A 13,196-nucleotide genomic window follows, 5' to 3' on the forward strand; every position below is an offset into this window, starting at 1 on the left:
AAATAATTTAGTTACAAAGTAATTATACAAAAATAATCTTACAAACTAATGTGATTTGATGTGATTCGTCAGATTTTAAAGTTATTTTTATTATAAAATAGATCTAACAGATCATATGAAACTTAATTTATAAGATTATTTTGTATAATTCTTTTACAGATATAACAGTAGCCGAAACTCTACTCTTTATAATCTCGACAAAGTAGTAAAAAAAAAGATAACTAGGTTAATGGTAGTTTCTTTAAAGTTTCTATCCAAGCTTTGCAGGTTGAATAGAATATTGTTATACTTTATGGAGAGTTTTCTTCAAACATAATTAATGGAAAATGATCCTTCAACCTATTAAAGCTAGAGAGAAGTTCCGAAAATGATACTTCGAACTTTCACTGATGACTTCCATAGACAAAGTGTACCGATTTTCTCTTTATTTTATTTTTTTTAGAATTTGTGTTTGTTTATATTTTAGTATTGTGTTTGTTTTTTAATTTCTAAAAGAAAATACATAAAAATGTTTTAAAAAAAGAAAAAGAATTTACACTGTCGATACCGACTATCGGTGGCTTAGTACAATCCAACTTTTTTTTTTTTTTTTTTTGTAAAATCTCTTTATAAATAAAACATTTAACTTAATAATTGGCATCCGTTGTTTGAGCATGAGCATGGAAGAAGCACATGCTTTTTTAATCAAGAAATATTTTAGCTATCAAGAAATTTTATAAAAATAAATTTATAAATTATTGTGACTTGATATGATATGTTAGATTGTAAATATATTTTTATTATAAAATAAATCTTACGTATGATATGAAATTATGTAAATTTATTTTTATAAAATCTCTTTACAATTGTATCAATTATTAAAATAACTTTTCTTAAAAAAAAAAAACAACGTGTTTCGTACATAGAAAATAGATACTTTATCATATTTTTCTTATAGATAATCTTCCCTTCAATCCTGAAACTCAACTTTGTTTTATTTGGAAAATAATTAATAGTAATAAAGAATTCTATTTTATCATTTTATAGTAATAAATAGTAACAGTAATAAATAGTAATAAAATCTAAATGCCGTCAAATGTTACCATTTTATAGTAATAAAATCTAAGCGTCTCTGTATAGACTATAAAGGTGGCGGAGTTTGAACTTTGAATGAGAGTCGGGGGGAAAGGGTGTGGGGGTGGGTTATCGGTTGGAAAAAATGGGAGCAGAGGCAGAGCCCTTCCCCCGCAACAACAACTATAGCTATGGAAACCGGGATAGGGAGGTAAGGCTGAATGTAGAGGCTGATCACGTTGACGCTCCCCTCATTTTGGGTCTCCAACCGGCGGCCCTTGTCGATCATGTGGCCCTTGTCGACTGCTCCTTTCTACATCAAATCCCCGGCTATCGAGGTGGCTCTATTCCAGTATTCTCTCTCTCTCTCTGGTCTTATGGGGCCATTTTTGTTTGTTCGCTTCACTTTGCTAGATTTTGGGCGTTCTATGCTAGTTGCCCATGTTAAATTTATCTGCTTTTGTTATTATCAAATTACATTGAACTCTTTTGGAGTCCCATTTTTAAGTTCATCCAAGAGCTTCTCTTCAGTGAATTTCATGCTCTCTAACAATGCAGACTCTGAATGACCTGAAAAAGCTGTTGTGATATATGGGTCAAGTGCAATTCACAGTGGACTACTCATTGTCTTTTTGTTTGTGGATTTTTGTACTTATTGTGCTTTTTATGTTTATTCCGTTTCTCTTTGTTATTATGTCTGCTAAATGCGTAATGTTTTCTGTTTCTCTCTCCTCCCCCTCCCCTCTCTCTCTCTTCTTCTTCTTTAAGGGAATCAATCACAAGACTATGCGCATTTTTATAGCATAACTTGGGTTAACTTCTTGTTGCTGGTGCATGACTGAGATTTTCTTATGTATGTACTGTTTATGTACCGTTTAGGTCGCAATTGAAGAGCTTGAGCTCATGGTGAGTGAGTTGAGAATCCATATCCTTGCATCCACTGATGATCCGTTTTCCATGAAGACAATGGCTGGGGGCAAGTGTCGCAAATACAATGCGGGGACTAAGTGCAGGTTTTGGGGTCTCCAGTGGAATAATTGGGGCCTATGGGAATGATGAGCAAGGTCAGTTATTTGTGCGCAACATGAGCTCTAATGGAGTGAACCTCTCGAGATTGAGGATGAAGAAAGGACGCACTGGTCAGGTGAGCTTCATGTTACATAACTGAAGTTCATTGTTTCCAAATTTTTTTGTTGAACTTCTTAGTGTTTGATGCTGAAACATTTACTATCTGTATTGTCTGCCAGTGTGTTTGCCTGATTGATGAATTGGGCACCCGTACCATGCGGCCTTGTCTCTCCAATGCTGTGTTTTTATACATTTTTGAAGCTACGTTCTTTACCAATTTTGAGGATCAACTTCGGCTTCATAATGAGATAAGCTATGAGCATTCACGTTAATGCTTCTTTAAATTTCTCTCTATGAATGTGTATCATGGTGTGTATTCTTATTAGGATAAGGGTTTCTCTGAATTTTAAGGACTGATTAGTAGGACTTGCTTTCATTATTTATTCTATTTCAGGCGGATGACTTGACTAGAGAGGATTTCAAGGGCTCTAAAGTTCGGCATCTCCCCTTAGAATAAAATTTGTGAATCAAATCTGCCATTGAAACTTTTTTACCTTTCCTTTGTGAGTTTTCCCAAATTCTTAGTTTCTTGTTATTATTGTTGTTGTTGTTGTCTTTGACAAGTTAAATCAAATTTCTAATGCAGATTTTGTGTATGTATCATACGCTAAAGATAATAGAGTTTCATGTATAAAATGAACTCATAATGAATAACATGTCCTTCATGCCAGAAACTAGATCTGTTTGGTTTTTCTCGTCCAGTAGCTTCTGCAAGATAATGTCTTGGAATTATGTTGATGCTTTCTATGGACTTAATTGACCAAGACCTTATTTTCTTCAGTGGTTGTCTTTGAGATATGCAATATATTCAATTTAGAGGTTATTCGGGAAGCTATAAAGATTGCCAAACAAGAGGGTCTTTTCGTGTCCCTTGATTTGGCCAGTTTTGAGGTACCTTGCACTTATATTTTCATTTCCTTTTAGTTTGGTTCATTGTCAGTGATCTTCTTTGTTTTCAACATTTAAGTTATAAATCTTGACCTGTGTACTTGGGTTGCGCCTTTCGCATTATTAATAAGAACTCCTAATTACAAAACAATTTACAAGTTTCGACATTTCAGAAGAGTTTTTATGATCAAATCTAGTGTCTTATGCAGTCTTTACATTTGGACAGATGGTTCGGAACTTTAAATTACCTCTTCTACAGTTACTGGAGTCAGGAAATATAGATCTCTGTTTCGCCAATGAAGATGAAGCAATAGAACTGCTAAGGTGACTGGAATTGCTTTATCATACTCTTCAGTTGTTGCATATTTCATTGTTCTTGTAAAACTTATGTACATTGCGCTTGAATTTCTGGCCAAACACTGCCAATGGGCTGTTGTAACCTTGGGGCCTAATGGATGCATTGCTAAGCATGGAAATGAACTGTAAAGCTTACTTTTCTAAGAAACCCTTGGCCTGGTTTTCTTCAGACATTTCCCTTCCTCAGAAATGGAGATTTATATAGTTATTGAGGACCTCATGCGCTTTCCTTTTTATGCTTGTTTTCCTTCATATGCTGGAGGGCAGTCGAAGCTTTTAATGATAGAGGGTGTCTCCTCAAAAAAGCTTGTCCAAGCTCCAAATGTCTACCAAATTCACCAAATAATAATAATAAATGTACCCTAAATTTTTAATGCAAGGTATAATGGACAAACTCTCTAAAGAGTAGTTCGGAAGATGTTTTCTTTCATCTCATTTCATTCCCGGACATCACTCAAATGCAAATATTTTTAATTTCAAATATTCAACTTTAAAAAATGTTACTTTGTCCACTCAACTTGCCCCCTCATTTTGACACTTCATGCATTTTAATTTTTTTTTAATTTAATAGTTAAGGAATTGACTATTAGTCTATTGATATTTTTCTTATATTTTTTAAAAATATTTTAAAATGATAAAAAAATATGAATAAAAAAATTGAAAAAAAATAAAATTGTGATTTTAGCCTAACGGTCACTTGGAGTGGGATACTCTAAGCGGCAGAGTAGGACCGCTCTTCAACATTTTCATCTAATCATTACTTAATCATTATAATTTTTTCAAACTTCCAAACAAAATATAAAAAATAATTCAACTTTTTCAAATCTTAAAACAAATATAATATTTAAAAATTATATTATAATAATATTTTTATTCAACTTTTTTTCTCTTATTTCTCATAATCCAATAAAACATCATAACTCAAACCATTACACTGCTATTAATAAATTTCTCATCTCATCTCATCTCATCTTTCAAGCATCTTTTAAATGTTCACGTAAGTTATTCTTCTGTGCTGTCCACACCATGAGAGCTGCATATATATGGATATTCCATAATTATGAACATTATTTATTTTTGCAAATGTCAGGTTGTCCGGGTTCCAGCCATCGGGGAAACCAAGACAATTGATGCCACTGGAGCAGGCGACCTATTTGCAAGTGGATTTTTATATGGGTTGGTAAAAGGGTTATCTCTGGAGGAATGCTGTAAAGTTGGCTCATGCAGTGGTGGATCCGTCATCCGCTCTCTTGGAGGCGAGACGACCCCAGAGAATTGGCAATGGAGGTTCAAGCAGATGCATATCAATTCACTGCCCTTACTCCATATACATAAACAATCTCCGTGAACCATGGTCATGGTTTCTCCCCATTGTTACTATTTTTGAGAGGGCAGCTGTGCGTAGTTGCATTTTGGGGCTGGCTCCAGTTAGCCTTTCAAGACTATTTTCTCCCCACAGATAATTTAATGTCATCTTTTGTCAAGGCTTTTAAAATCTGTTGCCTGTTGGCTCATTTGAGTTGTTAGGGAATGGGTGGCTGCTGTGCCAATGCAGACGTTTTTTGTTTCCTCGATCTTTTCCTGCGTATGTGCGTGCCGGGCAAAATAATTTTGAACAAGCTGCTCGTAAGTATCTTAGGAGAATTATTAGGACTTTCGGGTGCCGGATAGTAAGTTGAGATGAGATAAGTTATGATAAAAGTTAAAAATTAAATAAAATATTATTATTATTTTGAGATTTGAACAAATTAAATTATTTATTATATTTTATGTGAAAATTTAAAAAAATTATAATAATGAGATGAAACACTTCTTATATCTAAATAGGGTCTCATTGTATAGATAATGTAGTAATGTTCGATACAGTCTTATGGTGTGTAAGACTTGTATACTCTCTATAAAAAAAAATGAGATTTACTATTTATTCATTTTTTTTAAAGACAATGTACGTGACTTGTATACTTTATGACTGTATAAATTATTTTTATAAATAATGTAATAAGAATGATATTCTTATCTTATCTTATCACGAAATGACAAATTTCATGCAGTTGAAATTATTTTTGTAAGCACTAATTTTTAATGACATTACATAATGTGGTAAGATAATAGTACTACTTATCAGTACTTATGAAATAAGTAATTATTTATGCACTTTACATGGTTTTTTATGTACAGCATCACCTGTTATTTTAATTAATATTATCATTTAAATAATATTAAGTCTTCATACCATTTTATTATTGGTCATTTAGTTTTTTAATGACTACATTTTTAATGGCTGATTACTTCCCTTGTAATAGTTGATTACTTCCCATGACTAAGTAATGATTTATACAAATCTACAAGGTTCGTGCAAGCCCTTTGGAAGAAAAAAAAAAAAATTCTCACCATATAAAAAAAAAAAATAATTTTTTTCATACTCATTTGTTATAAGAAGTCTAAACCAATATATGGTGTATATCATTTTAAGTCACGTTATCCACTTGTACATTAAATGACCACTTGCTTAATAATCTAAATTAAAACAATTTGAAAGGTCATGTAATTAAGTGATAGATAGTTTCAGATTTTAAAAGTTCAGAGCACTTTATATTCTTTCTCCTTCAACTCTTAGTAAGTTGAGATAAAAGTTAGAAATTGAATAAAATATTATTAAAATATTATTTTTTAATATTATTATTATTTTAAAATTTTAAAATATTAAATTATTTATTATATTTCGTGTAAGAATTTAAAAAAATTATAATAATTATATGAAATAAGTTAGGAGACTTTTGTATCTAAACCAAACATTCATCTTCTTTGACTATATCTTATGAGAAAATATATTTGCAACCATAATTTGTGCAACCGCCTCGTAATTATTTTGAAAAAAATGAATAAACTAAGATCCACATGAAAAAAAATAATTTTTTAATAGTAGACTCCACACTTTTTCAAAGCGATTACTTGACGTTTACGCACTTCACGGTTATATATAGAATTACTCTTATCTTATTCATTACAACTAGTAATAGGAATTTTGTAATTAAATTATAAGCAGAATTAAAATTTAATAATCCATAATCTCATTTTATTATATCATTAAATGCAAATTATTTCCATAAAGCCACGTCATTTCTTCAACTTTATTATTTTTTATACATCTCTCTCGATATTGGAAAAATACGCACCAAGGAGCTCGATATCGGAATTTGTGTTTCCATTGCTATGGGCTGAAATTACTGGTCATGGAACGAACCGATAGACTAACTTCCCGTGTAGCAGAAGAGGTATTGTGAATCTGTGATGCCCGAATGCATCAACGCACACAGAAAAAATGTCAAGACAGATTAGGAGAGAAGATGTCGAGACGCATCAAACCAGGCCGAAAGAAAAACAAGTGAGAGAAGGCCTCTTGGCACATGCACAGCACTCGCAAAGAGTTTAGCAGCCATCCCATAACACAAACAGTAGCAAAATATAACCAGGTTGAATGTCATCACAAATTCATGCTGTCTGAGGTATGATTGTAAAGATGATGCTAGCATTAAAATGTATGGTTCACCAGGGGCTAGCATTAAAATGTATGTTTGCACTGATGAGGGAAACATAATTTTTGATAAACATGCCAGAAAACCTCATCTGAAGACAAAAGAGAGGAGATATCTCATTCTCGTATCCTCAAATATCCATTGGAGCTGCACCTTGTTCAGCTGCAGGACCCGGCTCAGCACCTCCACCCTGTTCTGCTGCACCACCCTCGTCAGCAGCAGCAGTAGCATCAGCATCCGGCTCAGCAGCAGGAGTCTCTTCCTCACCTACAAGCTCAAATTTATCGATCAATTGTTGTACAGTTTCCTGATCCAATATTTGGAATGGTTCTCCAACTCCCAGCACAGCAACTGTGCAGATGGAGCTTCTGAGCTTCTCTCCCTGCAAAGTTTCCCTTGTTGCAATAAGTGCATCTCTGATCAGATCTTCCCGGGAAGAGTCCACGAAGTTTTCAAATCTGCGTTCCAAGTATGTTTTGGCAGCTTGTGAACGGGACCCAATGGCAAAGGCTTGGTACTCAAAGTAGTTACCACTTGGGCAGTTGTAATAAAGGTGAGCTCCAGATTCATCCAAGCCACCTACCAGCAGACCAACACCAAAGGGCCGCTTCCATGAGCGTTGTGTGCAGACCTGCCACCGAAAAGTATGTTGTAACTCAAAATAAGGAAATAGCTTCTCTTGCTGCAATCATGGAACATAAATTTCTTTTTCTTAAGATATAACCCACAGACACATGCTCAATATGATCAAAAGAATAAATAGCTAACCTTTCAGGTAAACAAATGTAGAGACCCCAACAAGATCAGTTTTCCAGCAAAAAATAAAATCAATAGTGGTTTTACTCAACTGTGGTGGATTCCAGAGACTAAACAGAACATTAAGCACAGTTGGCAACAAAAGATAACCCATAAGTCTAAGTTCCAAACCCCAAACAAACTGAAATATATATCTCTAAAAATAAGGCAAAGAAAAACAGATAAGTACTACAACCATAGAGATTTCACATAAGTAAACTCACAAATTGACGTGGCTTAAAATAATACATTAGATATACTTTACAATAGAAGTAACTTTACAATCTAACGTATCATATCAAGTCACATCAATTTGTGAATTTACTTTTATAAAATCCCTTTGTAACTAAAGCATCTCTCTTCAAATGTTGACAAGATTTTTCTAAGACCACATTAAAAAGTGTCTTCAGAAACTTCAAACTCATTTCACCAAGTTCGATAACACCCACATGAAGATAACTTGGACACCCAGGGGAAAATCACGGGGTAAAGAATCACCTTCAACACTACAATCATTGGGGACAAGGAAATATGTGAACTGATTAAAGCTCCCATTAGTTCAAAGCGACTCATATGATTGTTACTACTCACTTATCAAAAAAATGATTGTGAATTCGCCATAACCATTTTTGACTCTAGAGCCCAATAAATTAGAAAAAGATATCAACAAACATTTCAGAAACCGTTTCTTGTAAAGAATGTGGAAATATGTATATCACACTGGAAGGAGAGTTTGTCATAAGATGCAACTAAATGATAACTCTATGTAGATATGTGTGTCCTCACTTTTTTTTTTTTTTTTATAAGTAGGTGTGTGTCCTCACATGTATGCAGCTTCGTGTATGGGCGTGGGGAGAGAGAGAGAGAGAGCCCTTAGAATGTATGGCATAACAACATAACAGCTGATTCAAATACTGAAACTAATAGCATGTGCCCATATAAAATATTTCATTTACTAATAAAAAAGATAGCGCATATGCTCATATAATATGTGCAACAAAAGTAACAAACTTCCAGGGAAAAAAAAAAAAAAAAAACTAAGAAATGAGACAAGGCATGCGTACCAAACCCAGGGCAAAACACTAAGAAAAAGATAGCGCATATGCACATATGATCGCGTGATTCTTTAATGTATACAAACGCATTTCCCAACTTCAAAAAAAATGGTGTACCCCTGAAATTTAATAGAAGCCAAAAAAATCATGTGCAAGGCTAGAGAACAGATACTGACTAGAAAAGAGAGAAAAATACAGGAACTTCTGCAAATGAATCAAGGGAATGAGATGAAATTATAGGAATTTCGAACCTACTTAAGAGGAATTTCAACATGGTTTTCATCTACCCAACTAAATATAGCACAAGCCTGAACCTCATTCCTCTACCCGACGTCCAGATCCCAACAAAGTGTCCACCCCATGGTCATTATACGTACCACTTCGCAAAGAAACCATAGTTGAACTATAATCACACTTTCTGAATACCCCCGGCATGTCAAGACTTCTTTTCTCTCTCTCTCTCTCAATATAAATATATATATATATATACAATTTAGCCCCGTCTACTCCATTTAAAAAAAATAACTTCAACAAGCTACTAAGATCACATTGAGCTGGAGGGGGAAAAAAGAACTGTAACAAGGTGGTACTTTTGTAATATATTCTCATTTTTCCTAAAATATCTCAGCTTATAGGATCTCTGGTGAATTAATAAACATAAAGGTTTGGCCCTTGTGGAACCTGTTAGTTCACCAGTCTATAGAAAATGGTGAACCTAAATACATAACTAAGAGAAGTTATAGCAATAAACAAAAACCAGCCAGCCTGGGGAAATTCACGCTGCCAACAGAACTAACCACACGTAAACCAATGTAGGCTCATTACCAACATACTGGGGGCAGGTTGTGGTTTAGATACAGCTGACTCTGGCTTCAGAATTAACTAAGCAAAATGCTCAAATACTGGAAGTCAATAAATTCTATGAAAAACATACATGTTTTGATGACTATATCACCAAGTCTTCAATTAAAAGCAGTTGTAAAAGTTGCTTGAAAACGGGTAAATCATTATCTACCAAATATTACCTGCCGACCTCCTTTGATTAGAGTAGAATATTACTCGGAGGTAGACAGCTACACAGTTTGCGAAACATACAAAACACATTCAGACTAGTGAATTCCATGCTTGATGTAGGCTCTGACAGCATAGACAAAGTACGCATCTCCACCAAACCTAAGATGCAGTTAAATACCAAGGCAGCTTACAAACCAAAAGAGATGATTGCCTACCTTCCATCAAAACTTCCACTCCTAACATAAATCCAAAACCCTAACATGTGTAGTCCAATTAGTCATCAACTATAAAGATTTAAAATTGTATTACGCCCAAGAACAGCCAAAACTCACAGTCAAAGGAGCCTGTCAAAGGAGCAATCTTTTAAGGTTTCTATTAACTGTTCTAGTTCCCAAATAGTTGTATGTCTTTGTATACTCCGTACTTGGGCTATGCCTATCTTTCTATCAATGAATTACTTATTACCTATCAAAAAAAGGTTTCTAGAGGCAAAAAAAAATGACTAAAACCCTAAACCCCCGCAATCCCACGATCCAACAAACCCAACTCCCCGAACTCACCGGAATCAAAATAAGCAACATTCCCAATCACCTCAAGTAACAATTCAGAATTGATAGGGTTTGGGGCTTTGTTTTGTAACGGACCTGGGCCTTATCCGCGAGCTGAACAACGAGACGACCCACCGGGAGGGGCGACTCGTAGGTGAAACTGTGATTAATGCACTCGGATCGCATGTAGCGGGAGAGGACACGGCCGTCTGCGGTGAGTCCAGCAATGGCGACGCCGATGTGGTCGTCGACCTTGAAGATCTTCTTCTGGTGAGAGGAGAGCTCGGAGTTAGCCTTGTTGACGCAGGCCAGGACGACGTGGGTCTTGGATCGGAGCCCAATGGCCGCCGACCCTTGCTTCACTGCCTCCATCGCGTACTCCACCTGAAACAGCCGCCCCGCCGGGCTCCATGTCGTCACATCCGTGTCATACTGATTCCGAAACATCCTTTTCCTACGGCGTCCGTTCGCCCTCTCTCTCTCTCCTTCTTTAACACTGTTGTCTTATAGGGGTTTTCTTCTTGTTCAAGACAATACGAGAGAGCAGAAGGAAAGGAACCAGTAAAGTCGTGTCTACGAACGTATGTTAATAATGTCTTTCGACGTTGTAAATGGGCCGACATCCGACGCCCAATAATTGGCCCAATGATATGTTAAATTTACCATAATAATATATACAAGCGAACTCAAAATGAACAATTCTCAGGCAAGCCTTTTTTTAATAAAAAAGTGAATCTTATTAAAAAGTATAAAAAATTCACCTTTTCTTGTCACGTAGAACTTAAATTCTATCAATACATAAAATAAATCAAATTTGACAATCCACCATCACGTAGATTCAAGATCATTCCTACGTCTTGTAAAGAAATTAGTTGTTCGTTATTATATATTTTTATGGTTTTCTTCAATTAACTGCTAATATGATTTTGTTAATGTGGCTTAGTTAGAAAAAGCAACGATCATGAAAATTTATTCCTCATTCATGTGTATGCTACAACTCGTACTGATGCCAACTACAAGTGGGTTGATCCCATAGCCAGAGAGAATTATGTAATTTAAATTGACTTTTTAAAACATTATGTCATTATAGATATCATTTGTTCTGCAGGTTCTTCTACTATTGTTTTTTACTGGTTGCAGTTTTTGTAATTCTTGTAGGAGAAAATGATTGAGTTGCAGGCTATTTTTGGAGAATTGTCTTCCAATTACATCAACATATTTACCTATGTCCTCGAGACCAAGTATGGTTTGTTGAGTGGGCTTGAACGTTCTTTCAAGTGTGTCAGCTCATTTGCCACAACATCGGGTTCAGGAGTGAATAATCTTACCAAAGATTTAGATGCTTCGTGCTAATAGATTAGCAAATGAAGGCAATACAACAAGAGTTGAAAGTCTCTTGTCTCAACAGTCAAAGTTGGAAATGTGTTTGCTGGAGACAGGGGTGGCTCAATGCACACGGTAGCCTAAGACAAGAATTTAAGATGAGATTATTTTTAAAAACTTTTAATATAATAATTCAATCAACTCTCCAATTAAGTATAATACAAATAAACAAACATTCTGATTCTTTACTATGTGATTTTTTTTTTTTTTTTTGTGTAAGTTTCAAAATCATAATTTTTTTTTTTAGTAAAGGCATGTGGCTTGATTGCCATAATTCTTAGCCTCCAAAATGAAGGTCTGGAGTTCAAAACCACCACCCCTAAAAAAAAAAAAAAAAAATCATAAAACTTTTCTTTTCAGATCATCAATATTATTTAGAGTTGAGATTTTTAAGTTTTCAAAATTTGTATTCTATTCTTAATTACTGTGTATCTCAAATAACTACGCTTTTTATGTTATAAAGTGTTTATTGGAAATATTGTTTTATTAATTTATTTACAACTCATAGCAAGATGTTAAAAGAATATACGAGATGTGTTCCTTACAATACTAACTTTTTTTAATATCTTACAATACTAACCTTTTTTAATATCTATTTTCTATAAATTTTATTTTTGAAAGAATATAAATAGCTTGTGTCAATTTGTTTTGAACAAACCACGTTAGGATCTTTTTGGTGGGGCTTAAGGAGTGGGGGCCTTAGGCAAGTGTCTTAGTTGCCTTGCCTTTGAGCCGCCCCTGGTTGGAGAAGCAAAAAGAATAGAAGGAAAGAATACACATTGAAGCGCAAGAACAAATATAAAAAGAAATGATGGTCTAGATGGAACACATGATTTCATTAAAGCACGATCGCGGTGGTCAAAAAAATAAGAAGAAATGAACTTTAATCTATGTTTGAAATAATGCACATAATGGATCAAATTTAACAAGCCACCATCACACAGGTACAAGGCTATTCTAACGTCTCATAGAGAAAATTAGTATTATATCTTTTTATGGTTTTTTAAATGTAGTACTAATATGATTTTGCTAATGTGGCTTCATTAGAAACACGACTATCCTGAAAATTTCTCACTTATTCATGTGTATGCAATGACCCATATTGATGCTAACTACGAGTGGGTTGATCTTGTAGCTAGAGAGAATCAAGCAAGTTAAATTCAGTTTTCAAAACATTATGACGTTATAGATATCATTTGCTTTGCAGGTGTTTCTGCGAAATTTTTTTTTTTTATTGATTGTAATTTTTATAATTCTTGTAGGAGAAAATGATTGAGCTACAGACTACTTCTGAAGAATCGCCTTCCAATGACATCGACATATTTACCCAGGTCATTGTGACCAAGTTTGGTTTGGTCAGAGGGTTTGAACGTTTTATAAAGCATTTCGGTTCATCCTCCACGGCATCGGGGTTGGGAGTGAATAATCTTACCAATGAT

The 13,196-nt window shown here is 34.4% G+C and overlaps 1 protein-coding gene and 1 pseudogene across 1 annotated transcript; one reads left to right on the forward strand and one right to left on the reverse strand.

Annotated features, from left to right (window-relative positions):
- Nucleotides 1–1,198: 1,198 nt before the first annotated feature.
- Nucleotides 1,199–4,808, forward strand: LOC108991640 (annotated as a pseudogene).
- A 2,026-nt stretch (nt 4,809–6,834) lies between these two features.
- LOC108991713 (proteasome subunit alpha type-1-B-like) lies at nt 6,835–10,952 on the reverse strand. Its single transcript, XM_018966083.2, has 2 exons — nt 10,471–10,952; nt 6,835–7,593 (listed from the first exon to the last, which is right to left on the reverse strand). Exons 1-2 carry the CDS (start codon nt 10,819–10,821, stop codon nt 7,093–7,095), a joined length of 852 nt encoding a protein of 283 aa, XP_018821628.1. The 5' UTR covers nt 10,822–10,952; the 3' UTR covers nt 6,835–7,092.
- Between the last annotated feature and the right edge of the window lie 2,244 nt (nt 10,953–13,196).

Source organism: Juglans regia, chromosome 15 (assembly GCF_001411555.2).
Source record: "Juglans regia cultivar Chandler chromosome 15, Walnut 2.0, whole genome shotgun sequence".
Lineage (NCBI taxonomy): Eukaryota > Viridiplantae > Streptophyta > Magnoliopsida > Fagales > Juglandaceae > Juglans > Juglans regia.

Bases quoted from the DNA above. Each gene is read 5' to 3' on its own strand.
- LOC108991713 (XM_018966083.2), bottom strand. From the start codon at position 10,821: ATGTTTCGGAATCAGTATGACACGGATGTGACGACATGGAGCCCGGCG. The intron at 7,594-10,470 runs GTCCGTTACAAA...TTTCGGTGGCAG, and splicing joins AGCTCGCGGATAAGGCCCAG to GTCTGCACACAACGCTCATG.